This window comes from Poecilia reticulata, chromosome 9 (assembly GCF_904066995.2).
Source record: "Poecilia reticulata chromosome 9, P_reticulata-male-v2, whole genome shotgun sequence".
Lineage (NCBI taxonomy): Eukaryota > Metazoa > Chordata > Actinopteri > Cyprinodontiformes > Poeciliidae > Poecilia > Poecilia reticulata.
Genome location: NC_088838.1, coordinates 33,172,337 through 33,187,968, shown reverse-complemented (window position 1 = coordinate 33,187,968; position 15,632 = coordinate 33,172,337). Strand labels below are relative to the sequence as shown.

The 15,632-nt window shown below is 39.5% G+C and overlaps 1 protein-coding gene across 1 annotated transcript; it reads left to right on the top strand.

The window, feature by feature from the left end:
- The first annotated feature begins 2,634 nt into the window (after positions 1-2,634).
- Positions 2,635-4,659, top strand: LOC145552885 (nuclear factor 7, brain-like). Its single transcript, XM_081610959.1, has one exon. It carries the CDS (start codon positions 2,868-2,870, stop codon positions 4,287-4,289), a length of 1,422 nt encoding a protein of 473 aa, XP_081467085.1. The 5' UTR covers positions 2,635-2,867; the 3' UTR covers positions 4,290-4,659.
- The last annotated feature ends 10,973 nt before the right edge of the window (positions 4,660-15,632 follow it).

Here is a 15,632-nt window from a genome sequence, read left to right as displayed (position 1 = left end):
TTTACCGTTGATGAGGCGCAACACAGTTCAATAAACACAAACTTGGACTAATTATCTCGTTCTTTGTGAGTATTCATAAAACACGGTAATATGGTTTCATTAAGAATTTAACAAACAAACGGTTTCTACCGCGATAATTATGTTAAATTAAATCGTCTAATTTAAAAATTATAGTTTTTTTGCTCTCTGGCATCTTGCTTGTTCAGAGTCTGAGACATTTTTCCTCTATCAAATTTTTTTGCTTCTTATTTAGTGGAAATATTGATGTTGATGAGACTTTCTCCAAAATAATAACCTTTTTCAACCTTTAGAAGCAGGGGTGAAAGTAGTTTTAAATTCTGTATATATATATATATATATATATATATATATATATATATATATATATATACTCACATCTACTGAGAATAAATCTACTGTATTTATTCTCAGTAGATATGGTCTCAACAAACCCATGGCACTTCAACAATATTATTTTACCTTCTATCTGGAAATAGTGTCTGTTTATTCTTGCCATACAGTCCTCTGTATTAATTATTGATCGAAAGGTCTTGCCATACCAGTTTATTCCTCTGTATTTACTTTAGTTTCTTAGTTTATTCTTGCATTTTGTTCTTCATTCATTTCTGTTTAGTTTCCTTTGATTAGTTTTATCCTCTCTTGGTTTATTGCTATGTCCACTTTAGTTTCTTTCCTGTTGGTAGATTTATTTGATCATTTATTGATGCTATTCACCACCAGTGATCTTCACTCATCACCTGCTGCTCCGCCTAATCGTCATGTGTTTCACATCATGTGTTGATTTTTTCACTGTTCAGCGTCAGATTCTGTTTTTATGCCATAATTCACATCTAGTTCGTTTTATGTCCCGCTTCTCCTGTTTCAGAGTTTTGCGCAATGTGCGTGTCCTTTTTTTTTTAACTCCCTAAGGTGCAGGGCTGCCGAGAAACATATCAATGCGGAAAAGGCAGACTGACATAAACCTTTTAAAACAACGGAAACAATTTCGGTATTCTGATTATTGAAATTTAAAAGTGCTGTGTTGTTCTATCACCCCGTTTCATACCGGACCACTTACAGCACCGTGTTAACGCTATAAAATGAACGCTCTCTATCGAGGTATCACCCATGGAGGGATTTCTTTATTTAAATGGGTTCATTTTTCAGAGGGATAAAAAGTCAGGGTATTGTGATTTTAGTAATTACATGTTTATAAGAGCGACTTTCTGTTCTCCTTCCATGGAAGCGGGCAGCAACCAGACGGACAATAAAACACTTTTTAATATAAGTTGCTGCTTTGACTTGATCACAGAACTGCCAAAACATATGTACAAAAATCCTCAATAAAACATAAAATATTTGAAAATCAGACACCAGACAAAGTGAATCACAGCAACGTCATCAGCCGGTGTAACGCTGAGCTGATGCGGTGAAGCTACCAGTAGCAGGAGCAAAGCTGCGCCAAGAAGCTACAAACACTGAACAGAAGAAGAGCTGCCATCCATACAGTTGCAGCCAAGCATGATTTAATGTTACACAAGACTGTTTTACCAAGTTCCTCGAAGTCTAAGCTGGTATAGTTTTGCATTTAAGGTGTAAAGTTTACATTCGACCAAACGCCCCCCAAAGGCATCCCAGCGCCCCCCTTTTTGTAAAAATTCCACCAGCGCCCCCTGCCGTCCTGTGAACGCCCCCTGGGGGGCGGTACCGCTAGTCTAATTCATCAGGAACTTACTGTAAAAGTTACATTTTTATTAGAATTAAATTCAATCTTGTGGAAAAGTTTCAACACAATTATATACAAATGCTTCCAGAAAATGTACTGAATATAAACAAAATATTAAAGATCTTTAAAAAGCATGATGGACGACGGAAGATAGGAAAGTTTTGCTTATTTTAGATTTGATTTATCATCTGTTACTTTTTCTGACTGCTATAGGGCTGCAACTATATACACTAAATATAAACTTATTAGACCAACAGAGTCAACAGTAAAGTTCTGCTTTATTATGATAAATATCAGATAATTATTTAAATACCAACACCTGGTTCACCATGTCTGTCTTATATTTGTTGACATTATTTCTCACTGCAATATTAAATGTTTTAGAAAGAAAAGACTGAAATGTCATTTTAAAAAACATTTTAATTTTAATGCCAAACAATTTGAGGGCTGTACAGTGGCGCAGTTGGTAGAGCTGTTGCCTTGCAGCAAGAAGGTTCTGGGTTCGATTCCCGGCCCAGGTCTTTCTGCATGGAGTCTCCATGTTCTCCCTGTGCATGGTGGGTTTTCTCCAGGTACTCCGGTTTCCAAAAACATGACTGTCAGGTTAATTGGCCTCTCCAAATTGCCCCTAGGTGTGAGTGTGTGTGTGCATGGTTGTGTGTCTCTGTGTTGCCCTGCGACAGACTGGCGACCTGTCCAGGTGACCCGGAACGATAGCTGGAGAGGCACCAGCACCTCCTGACCCACTGAGGGACAAGGGTGAAAGAAAATGGATGGATGCCAAACAATTTGCTGAGATATAAATAATATTATTTTTTCATTAGCAGGATAGAAAAGTCAACTGGAGTCAATTTCTGTTATGATTCAAAGTAGAAAGACGGCTATGGATTTTATTCATCTATTTATCATAACTTAACTCAGAAGAAGCTCAGAGTTCACCAGGAAGAGTTACACAATAACCTGTTTGACTGGAAACGTCACTGAGAGGAAACTGAAAGTATTTTAACTGAGCTGAACGGAGCTGAGACGCCATAACAGGGAGGAGATCTGAGCTGAAACACGAATGTTTAGTGGAATTTAAAGAAAAATCTACAGAAACTTTGACCTGGTGAGTTCTGGTTCTGGAGGATTTCAGTCCAAAATGGCTGAAAACACAGCTCTGTTTGAAAGTTACCTGAGCTGCCATGTTTGTTCAGAGACGTTCAGAGATCCTGTGTCTCTGAGCTGCAACCACAGCTTCTGTTCAAGCTGCCTGCAGAAATTCTGGGAACAAACTGGAAACAAGAACTGTCCCATCTGTAAAAGAAGATCTTCTAAGGAGGATCCACTTGTTAACTTCACTCTGAAGGAACTGGCTGATTCTTTCACTGGAAGACAGAAACCTGGATCATCAGAGACAGAAACAGGAGCAAAGCAGCTGATGGTCTGCAGGAAACACCAAGAAGACCCTAAACTGTTCTGTGAAGACGAGCAGAGAGCTGTGTGTCCTGTCTGTGAGTTTTCTCTCCACCAGAGTCACAAAGTGGTTCCTGTTGAACAAGCAGTCAGAGATCTGAAGGAGCAGCTGGAATCGGACTTAAAGTCTCTGCAGGACAAGAGGAAGAAACACAAACAAGTGGAGAAAACATACGATGATGTGGTTCAACACTCCAAGGAGCAGCTGCTGTCCACAGAGAGACGGATCAGAGCAGAGTTCAACAAGCTCCACCAGTTCCTGAGAGAGGAAGAGGAGTCCAGACTGGCAGCTCTGAGGGAGGAAGAGGAGAGGAAGAGGAAGACTATCATGGGAGAGATGAAGAGGATTGAGGAGCAGATCTCCTCTCTGTCAGACAGCATCTCTGCTGTGGAAGAAGAGCTGCAGAAAGACAACGTGTCGTTCCTCAGCAGCTATAAAGCCACTCAGAGCAGAGCCAGAGGTCAGAGGTCACTGCCAGATCCACAGCTGGTCTCAGGAGCTCTGATAGATGTGGCCAAACACCTGGGCAACCTGTCCTTCAGAGTCTGGGAGAAGATGAAGGACCAGGTGAAGTTCAGCCCCGTCATTCTGGACCCAAACACAGCAGCTAAATCTCTCCACCTGTCTGATGATCTGACCAGAGTGAGACATGGAGACACATGGCAGCAACTTCCTGATAATCCAGAGAGAAACACTTATTACGCCACTGTGTTTGGTTCTGAGGGCTTCAGCTCAGGGAAACACAGCTGGGAGGTGGAGGTGGGAGATCATCCTGACTGGGATATCGGTTTGGTTAAAGAGTCTGTTGACAGGAAGGGAGAGACATGTGCTTCACCAAAATATGGAATCTGGTGTTTATGGCATGGTGATGGAAAATACACTAATGGTGGTAAAACTCTGTCAGTGAATCAGAGTCTCCAGAGGATCAGAGTCCAGCTGGACTATGACAGAGGGGAGGTTTCCTTCTACGACTCTGAAGAAAAGAGTCACATCTACACTCACAGAGACACTTTCACTGAGAAACTATTTGCTTATTTAGGTGTTGGAAAATCTGCTGATGCCAAAACATCTGAGATCAAAATCCTCCAAGCTAATATTTCTGTTTAAAGTTCAAAGTTGTATATTTTAATTCTGTGAATCATTTTTCAGTTTTTAATCAAAGTCTCTCAATTTGAATTCAGACCAACTTTCCTTTTAAATGCTTAATAAATATCCATGATCTTTTGAAAGTTTTCAACTTTTATTTGAAATTAACAGCAGAAATAAATCAATAAAATATCTTGATTTTTAATATTTCTGTTGAATGAAATTTGTATAACATAGTTAATTTGATTAACATTTTGTCTTCAGTTTTTTATTTTCAATTTAATGTGAAAATATAAAAAGATGTTAGATTCATGTTCAGACTAGATCCAATATTTAAAACCCTTCGGAGACAATTGACGCGTATCCGAGTCTTTTTTACATGTCTGATTTGGCGCGTCGTAGCAGCAAGACTCCGCCTCCCCCAGTCTCACTTTCTACCGGTGTTTAAAGTGCACATGTTAAACTACACAACAGTTTTTAAATGGTGCTAATAGGCCAAGTAAAACCGGAGTTATGCTTAAATATGTAAACCATATTTGTTTCAATTAGCGAAATTGTAAAACCCGCTCCGTTCCACAGTGAAACGGAGCGCTCTCTCAACACAAAGAATACAATATAACAGATCCCATCACTCGAGCTCACGTATTCAACTGATAAGAGTTCACATTTTGTTGCAGGTAAACGAAGGACAGTGACGCAAGTAACGGCGCGAAAAAAGTAAAAAGAACAAAATAATAAAAAAAGTAACGCGGGAACTGAGAACAGAAAAAAGAGAGGCACGTCAACAGATAGTTGTGATATCAGACGATCAGTAAAATCTACCTCGTAATTTGTATTTCGGACATTGTATTTTGTTTTTTCTGTAAAGAATGATGAGAAGAATGAATGTGGGGCAGGCAGCAAAGCTCTTTTTTGAGCTCGAAGATGAGGGAAACTCGCAGTCTGAGTCTGAAGCAGACAGCGAGGATTCTGATGACAATGTAGCGATTCAGTCATTCATATCGGGAAGAGAGAGAGAACATGGGTATCAGGAAGAAGATGAGGGAGGGACAAACATGGGGACAAACATGGGGACAAACATAGGGACAAACATGGGGACAAACATAGGGACAAACATGGGGACAAACGTAGGGACAAACATGGGGACAAACATAGGGACAAACATAGGGACAAACATGGGGACAAACGTAGGGACAAACATAGGGACAAACATGGGGACAAACATGGGGACAAACATAGGGACAAACATGGGGACAAACATGGGGACAAACATGGGGACAAACGTAGGGACAAACATGGGGACAAACGTAGGGACAAACGTAGGGACAAACATAGGGACAAACATAGGGACAAACGTAGGGACAAACATAGGGACAAACGTAGGGACAAACATAGGGACAAACATAGGGACAAACGTAGGGACAAACATAGGGACAAACATAGGGACAAACATAGGGACAAACGTAGGGACAAACGTAGGGACAAACATAGGGACAAACGTAGGGACAAACGTAGGGACAAACGTAGGGACAAACATAGGGACAAACATAGGGACAAACGTAGGGACAAACGTAGGGACAAACATAGGGACAAACATAGGGACAAACGTAGGGACAAACATAGGGACAAACATAGGGACAAACATAGGGACAAACGTAGGGACAAACATAGGGACAAACATAGGGACAAACGTAGGGACAAACATAGGGACAAACATAGGGACAAACATAGGGACAAACGTAGGGACAAACGTAGGGACAAACATAGGGACAAACATAGGGACAAACATAGGGACAAACGTAGGGACAAACATAGGGACAAACGTAGGGACAAACGTAGGGACAAACATAGGGACAAACATAGGGACAAACATAGGGACAAACATAGGGACAAACGTAGGGACAAACGTAGGGACAAACATGGGGACAAACATAGGGACAAACGTAGGGACAAACGTAGGGACAAACTAGGACAAACATAGGGACAAACGTAGGGACAAACGTAGGGACAAACGTAGGGACAAACATAGGGACAAACATAGGGACAAACGTAGGGACAAACGTAGGGACAAACGTAGGGACAAACGTAGGGACAAACGTAGGGACAAACGTAGGGACAAACGTAGGGACAAACGTAGGGACAAACGTAGGGACAAACATAGGGACAAACGTAGGGACAAACGTAGGGACAAACATAGGGACAAACATAGGGACAAACGTAGGGACAAACGTAGGGACAAACGTAGGGACAAACATAGGGACAAACATAGGGACAAACATAGGGACAAACATAGGGACAAACGTAGGGACAAACGTAGGGACAAACGTAGGGACAAACGTAGGGACAAACATAGGGACAAACATAGGGACAAACGTAGGGACAAACATAGGGACAAACGTAGGGACAAACATAGGGACAAACATAGGGACAAACGTAGGGACAAACGTAGGGACAAACGTAGGGACAAACATAGGGACAAACGTAGGGACAAACGTAGGGACAAACGTAGGGACAAACGTAGGGACAAACGTAGGGACAAACGTAGGGACAAACATAGGGACAAACATAGGGACAAACATAGGGACAAACATAGGGACAAACATAGGGACAAACGTAGGGACAAACATAGGGACAAACATAGGGACAAACATAGGGACAAACGTAGGGACAAACATAGGGACAAACATGGGGACAAACATAGGGACAAACGTATGGACAAACGTAGGGACAAACATATCGACAAACATAGGGACAAACATAGGGACAAACATAGGGACAAATGTAGGGACAAACATAGGGACAAACGTAGGGACAAACATAGGGACAAACATAGGGACAAACATAGGGACAAACGTATGGACAAACGTAGGGACAAACATATCGACAAACATAGGGACAAACATAGGGACAAACATAGGGACAAATGTAGGGACAAACATAGGGACAAACGTAGGGACAAACATAGGGACAAACATAGGGACAAACATAGGGACAAACATAGGGACAAACATAGGGACAAATGTAGGGACAAACATAGGGACAAACGTAGGGACAAACATAGGGACAAACATAGGGACAAACAAAGGGACAAATATAGGGACAAACGTAGGGACAAACATAGGGACAAACGTAGGGACAAACATAGGGACAAACGTAGGGACAAACATAGGGACAAACGTAGGGACAAACATAGGGACAAACGTAGGGACAAACATAGGGACAAACGTAGGGACAAACGTAGGGACAAACGTAGGGACAAACGTAGGGACAAACGTAGGGACAAACGTAGGGACAAACATAGGGACAAACATAGGGACAAACGTAGGGACAAACGTAGGGACAAACATAGGGACAAACATAGGGACAAACATAGGGACAAACATAGGGACAAACGTAGGGACAAACGTAGGGACAAACATAGGGACAAACGTAGGGACAAACGTAGGGACAAACGTAGGACAAACGTAGGGACAAACGTAGGGACAAACGTAGGGACAAACGTAGGGACAAACGTAGGGGCAAACGTAGGGACAAACGTAGGGACAAACATAGGGACAAACGTAGGGACAAACGTATGGACAAACATAGGGACAAACATAGGGACAAACGTATGGACAAACATAGGGACAAACATAGGGACAAACGTAGGGACAAACATAGGGACAAACATATCGACAAACATAGGGACAAACATAGGGACAAACATAGGGACAAATGTAGGGACAAACATATCGACAAACATAGGGACAAACATAGGGACAAACATAGGGACAAATGTAGGGACAAACATAGGGACAAACGTAGGGACAAACATAGGGACAAACATGGGGACAAACATAGGGACAAACGTAGGGACAAACATAGGGACAAACATAGGGACAAACGTAGGGACAAACGTAGGGACAAACATAGGGACAAACATAGGGACAAACATAGGGACAAACGTATGGACAAACGTAGGGACAAACATATCGACAAACATAGGGACAAACATAGGGACAAACATAGGGACAAATGTAGGGACAAACATAGGGACAAACGTAGGGACAAACATAGGGACAAACATAGGGACAAACATAGGGACAAACGTATGGACAAACATAGGGACAAACATAGGGACAAACATAGGGACAAATGTAGGGACAAACATAGGGACAAACGTAGGGACAAACATAGGGACAAACATAGGGACAAACATAGGGACAAACATAGGGACAAACATAGGGACAAACATAGGGACAAACATAGGGACAAACGTAGGGACAAACATAGGGACAAACATAGGGACAAACGTAGGGACAAACGTAGGGACAAACGTAGGGACAAACATAGGGACAAACATAGGGACAAACGTAGGGACAAACGTAGGGACAAACATAGGGACAAACATAGGGACAAACATAGGGACAAACGTAGGGACAAACATAGGGACAAACGTAGGGACAAACGTAGGGACAAACATAGGGACAAACATAGGGACAAACGTAGGGACAAACGTAGGGACAAACGTAGGGACAAACATAGGGACAAACGTAGGGACAAACGTAGGGACAAACGTAGGGACAAACATAGGGACAAACGTAGGGACAAACGTAGGGACAAACGTAGGGACAAACATAGGGACAAACGTAGGGACAAACGTAGGGACAAACATAGGGACAAACGTAGGGACAAACGTAGGGACAAACGTAGGGACAAACGTAGGGACAAACATAGGGACAAACATAGGGACAAACGTAGGGACAAACGTAGGGACAAACATAGGGACAAACGTAGGGACAAACGTAGGGACAAACATAGGGACAAACATAGGGACAAACGTAGGGACAAACGTAGGGACAAACGTAGGGACAAACGTAGGGACAAACGTAGGGACAAACGTAGGGACAAACGTAGGGACAAACGTAGGGACAAACGTAGGGACAAACGTAGGGACAAACATAGGGACAAACGTAGGGACAAACGTAGGGACAAACATAGGGACAAACGTAGGGACAAACGTAGGGACAAACGTAGGGACAAACGTAGGGACAAACATAGGGACAAACATAGGGACAAACATAGGGACAAACGTAGGGACAAACATAGGGACAAACATAGGGACAAACGTAGGGACAAACATAGGGACAAACATAGGGACAAACGTAGGGACAAACATAGGGACAAACATAGGGACAAACATAGGGACAAACATAGGGACAAACGTAGGGACAAACATAGGGACAAACATAGGGACAAACGTAGGGACAAACATAGGGACAAACATGGGGACAAACGTAGGGACAAACGTAGGGACAAACATAGGGACAAACGTAGGGACAAACATAGGGACAAACATAGGGACAAACATGGGGACAAACGTAGGGACAAACATAGGGACAAACATGGGGACAAACATAGGGACAAACATAGGGACAAAAGTAGGGACAAACATAGGGACAAACGTAGGGACAAACATAGGACAAACATAGGGACAAACGTAGGGACAAACGTAGGGACAAACGTAGGGACAAACGTAGGGACAAACGTAGGGACAAACGTAGGGACAAACATAGGGACAAACATAGGGACAAACGTAGGGACAAACGTAGGGACAAACATAGGGACAAACATAGGGACAAACATAGGGACAAACGTAGGGACAAACATAGGGACAAACGTAGGGACAAACGTAGGGACAAACATAGGGACAAACGTATGGACAAACGTAGGGACAAACGTAGGGACAAACATAGGGACAAACGTAGGGACAAACGTAGGGACAAACGTAGGGACAAACGTAGGGACAAACGTAGGGACAAACGTAGGGACAAACGTGGGGACAAACGTAGGGACAAACGTAGGGACAAACGTAGGGACAAACGTAGGGACAAACGTAGGGACAAACGTAGGGACAAACATGGGGACAAACATAGGGACAAACATAGGGACAAACGTAGGGACAAACATAGGACAAACATAGGACAAACGTAGGACAAACATAGGGACAAACATAGGGACAAACGTATGGACAAACGTAGGGACAAACATAGGGACAAACATAGGGACAAACGTAGGGACCAAATTACAAAAATATGTGTAAATTGACAAAGTTCAGCTTGTCCTGAAAAAAATGATAGCACATATAGCAATATTAATGGTTTTTATTAAGAAATATAAAGGTAAAATAAAAAATTAGTCAAAAACGGCCATTTAGAACACTGACTCCCTTTATCCAAACACTTCTGACCACATTTCTTCATATTATATTAAATTTTTTTATTTTTAGCTTGTTTTTGTAAAAACTGTTAAGTTCAGAAAAGGAAACAAATATTTTTACAAATTATTAACTGGATTTTCTTGTAATTCTTGTTTTTAATTGTTTAATGATTCATTTTAGCAGAAAAACGTTTATAAATAAACATTCAGATTTACTTTTCTCTCTGTTTTCTGTTCACTGATATGATTTTTCTGTTCTTCTATCTAAAACTGATTTCTACAAGATTTAAACTGTTGCTGTTGAAAATCGTCTTTGTTAACTTTAAACGTTTATTTATCGCTTTAACATGTTTATTTTTATTTGGCTGTTGAATAAAACTCTGTGGTTCACTGAGTTTTAAATGACATTACAAACACAGGAGGCTGGTATATTAGATGTTTATGGTGATCAAAAGCTTTGAATCTCAAAAGGTTTTATTTCCTGAACATTTAACAGAATCAGTTTATTTCTGATTGCAGATTTTGTATAAAAACAGAACATTTCAGTTCTGTTGTTTCTGAGCCACTAGAAACTTTCTGCTGAGCAGATCCACCATCTAAATGTGTGAAGCTGTTGATAACAATGTTTTTATATCTGCCTGTTTTCATTATATTACAACAGGATTCAGAGAATAACATCAAAAACCTGCTTCATCTTTCATACAGATATAAAAATAATGAGACAAAACCTCAATATGCAGCTTCCTGCTTGTTGTTTCAGTGAGAACATGTCTGATGGTAAAGAGACACTGAACTGAACTGAACTGAACTGAACTGAACTGAACTGAACTGAACTGAACTGAACTGAACTGTTTCCTGCTGCAGAATGGATAACCTTCAGTCTTCAGGTATTTTCTATGTATAAATTATTTGAACTTGTTATTGACCTGCAGCTTCTGCTAACAAAGTTTTGGAGAAATTATTTTCTTTGAAAGATTTTGTGATGAACAGAGAAGGAAAACGTTAATTTTGATGTCCTCACAGCGCCACCTGCTGGAGACAAATACACACAGCAGAGATGAATCTATTATCACTGATCAGTCAGCAAAACCACAGAATTAGAAATGGATGTTCTGCTAAACTCTGTTACTTCAGGATGAAGACATGGGAAGAAAGAGCTGAGAACAATCAGGGTTTAAACGTTTGAAGGTTAAAGGTCATGTTAGGACACAAAGAAAGACTTCAGAGTCAAGAGAAGAGCAGACAAACCTCCTGATTCTGTTCTCCACATCTGAGTCTCTTCCAGAGTTTCCTGGTTCTGCTGCAGCCCGGATCCTTCAGTTTGGACCTCCAGCCCTGTAGATGGTTCCTGTGAAGGATCACAAAGTAAAGTGACCGACTCGGTCCACTGACTGGATGTTCTGATCTCTGGATCATCAGGTTCCTGCAGGAATTGTTCTGTTCAATAAAGTCCAAAACCAGCTCAGATCCTAAACTGGTTTTTCTCCTGGATCAACAACAAATATGTGACAGGATGGATTTGCAGTTAACTGGACAGTAATTTATTAAAATGTTCTGATTCAGCTCCGCAAATAGTTTATTTAAAGAGCTTTAAATGAAAACATGCAACAAAACAGACATTAATTTATTTAAAATTATTCAAATACATTTAGTCACATTTGGTGAAGCAAACTGAATTTTCTCTGGACTTTATTTTAATTTCTGTTTCTCTTTATCATCTCCTTCATGTTTTTAGTAAAATATTCTGTGTTGATAATATTAATCATGATTCTGTTAGGAAATCACAGCTTATTTATAAACTGGAGGAAAAATAAAAGAATGAATAAAATATTTAGCGATTAATCTAAACAACAACTGATGTTTGATATTTCTGATGTTTGGGTTTTGACATTATTGAATAATGAAAACTATATATGTTTTAAATTCATTCTAAATTAAACTTTTTTATTTCCAGGCAAAAGAAATTTAGTAAAAATCCTGTTTTTCTTATTTATGTATATTTACAAGAAAGTGGATAATGAGAGGAAGACATGCGGTAAAGATCATCAGACCGGGACTCGAACCTGAAACCGCATTAAGGCTTCATCATGTGGGCTGTGCTCCACCGCTGCACCACCTCTCCACTCCTTACATCTTAATCATTTTCAAGATTTATGGATTTTGATTTGTAATGAACGACCAAAGTTGACTTATCTTAATTCATGTTGAGCTTCAAATCGCAAAGGTTTAATTTTCTGAAACTTTCATCAGAATTGTTTCTTTTCACCACTGGGTTTCAGATAAAGGCAAAATTTTTCTAATGTCAGTTTTGTTGTTTCTCAAAAACCAGGAAACTTTCTGCTGAAAAGATCCAAAACCTAAATGTGTGAAACAGTAAATAGGGTTTTTTGATATCTGTCTATTTCACATTATTTAACAACAGACAGGATTCGGTGAATAACATAAAATAAGCTGTGGTTCATCTTTCAAACACAAATAAAAATGTAAACACTGTGAGAAAACCCTCAATATGCAGCTTCCTGGGCTCTACCTGTAATCTAGTGAGAAAATGTCTTATCGAATGCTTGACACTCACTGTCAACTTGACAGTGTGATGTCCACAGTGTTCATCCCACTGTGGACATTTTAAGTTTAAGCAATGATCAGGGGTCCAGTCCAGCTGGATGGTGAGAGATAACGGCATGTTTAAAACATATAAAAATGATTCTGCTGCTCCTCTTTTTCTGTGGCATTTTGGGAGATTTTATTAAACATGTTTTCATTATTCAAATAAATTTAAGGGACTTAATCGGTTCTTAAGGTGTTTATAAGCTGTCGATCGTTGGCTAGAGAACAACATATCAGCCGTTAATCCTGAAAAGTGTCTGTGTGACACGTTTTCTGAATTATAGTTGTATACATGTAGCACATGCAGCCATTCTAAACAAACATCGTATTTTCAGAGTTATGCATTTCAGTGTTAAAAAATAATGTGATCCAACTCGAAGTGTGCAAAAACGTTCAGCAGATTCCCGTCTGTCATTATTCCTAAAACAAAGATGAAGCCAAAGTGGAATAGTTTGTTGTAAAATAAGTAAGTACACCCCTCAGCAGTGGTTTCCAGCCCATTTTATCCACCTCATTAGTTTTTGCTGCTTCTCTTTAAATCTTTATATTTTAGGTTTGAAAACCAAGCAGAAATATTTCACCTTTTTATTTCCCCATAATTCTATGTGTGATTTATTTATTATTCAAAATTGTAAAGGTTTTTAATTAACAAATAGATTAACTAAAATCCCCCAAATATTGGTTTTGCCTTTACAGAAATTAAACATTTTTCCTGCAGATGTTCATTAAAACTTAATATTGACTCTTTTATTGCTGATGGATTTTATTTTATGGTTTTACTTCTTTACGTAATTTCTCTTTTTGTGGATTTCAAACATCTATAAAAACAAACATATTCAGTTTCAATGTGTGCCTTGTTGCATATTGGTCAGTAATATTTTGCACTGCAGCTCTAAGGAAGCATTTCTGTGGTTTTGGTTTCATCCATTTTGGTCGATTCTGTTGAACTGCAGACACACTACAAACACGACCGGTCCGACTTTCACCTGCTCAGAGACGCTTCCTGAGCCGTCAGCCTGGTTGTTGGTGCTTTCACAGTTAGAGGGGACCAAATAACAGGAGGCTGAAATCATCGTCATGAACTTTACATCCTGAAGCTGATCGTGTTTTTGCTTCATTTCTGTGTCAGTTTGTCAGAAAACGTTTCATCTTCTGGTCAGAAATCATGTAAAGTTTGTTTTTTTCTGTTTTTTGTTATTTTGCAGCTGGATACTTTAACCAATCACTTAAAATGCTGTTTAACTTGATCTGCACACCTTGAAGTTAAAACAACATGGAGATGATAATAATATGTTGGTTTGGTCAAAACAGGGATGATTTCTGTCAATGAACAAATATTAAGCAAATATTTTATACTATATATTTTAATACTTCAGTATTTACAGAAATATTTAACAGAAAATTGTATATGCATCTTTTAATTGGTTAAGAGAAAGTGTTTTTGTTTGTTTTTTGTTTTGTTTTTAATTTTTGTTTTTGCCCCAAATGCAAATTTTTGTCCCTGGTGATGAACCAAAGATATTTAAAGCTTACGTGTTGCAGATGACTGTTTATGGTTATTTGATGCTGGAAATCAAAGTTGAACTTGGATCTATTTTTGTTTTAAATTCAAACAAGTCAAAAGAAAAAAGTTATTTTGCATCTTTGGTGTTTTCAGAAAAGATGACATTATTTTGAACCTTGTGCAGCAGAACCTGTTCTGGATGCTGATAAGTTGACATTTTGCATGGCAGCTAAAAGATGCAATAATTTCTGTATGCTTTTCATCTTAAATAATGAATATATATGAATAATGTCATATCCCCTTAAACTGTGGCAGAATGTATTCCGAGTGCCTTTTTTGCAGCAGGAACTTCTTGTTTTCTGCTGTGCTGCTTAGCTGCATCGTTGCTATGGTGATGGGATATATATGATCACTTCCTCTGATTTATCACACTGCACTTCTGATTAATGTTTTGTATCTTTTTATACACTTCAGATGTTTTATCTGTAATAAAGTGACCTAAAAGATGAAAACTTTCTCCATGACTCAATGAAACTGAGCAGAAAACTCAATGAAAAACCTTCTTAAAGCACTTTAAACTGTTTTATTTAGGATCAACTCGCACAGAAAACCATTTCTGTATTTTAGATCTGCATGTTGTCAATGTTTTAAAACATTTCAACATCCTTAAAATTGGGCATTTTGATTAAAAAATGTTTCAAAATGTCTGAATCTTTAATCCTCATGCAGGAAACTGTGAAAATCATTTTGATTCTGTCACCCCTGGTGAATACAGTAAATAATTGAGTCTGTTATGCATAATTTTATGTATCTGGATCGGACATGTTGTTGCAGTACTCCTTCTGCCCACTAGATGTCCTCAGTCTCCTGCATTCTCTGAACCTGCTCACCTGTAACCTGTTCCGTCTGCAGCCCTGCAAATATATTCTGAGCTCATTTCATTCCATTATTTTTACCACTTTATTTTTTTAACTGATCCATGTATTAATCTTTTAAGTGCAGCCTTATTTGTGCATCAACTCATATATGCAGGGGTGAAAGTGAGGGGGTTACGG

Bases quoted from the DNA above. Each gene is read 5' to 3' on its own strand.
- LOC145552885 (XM_081610959.1), top strand. From the start codon at position 2,868: ATGGCTGAAAACACAGCTCTGTTTGAAAGTTACCTGAGCTGCCATGTT.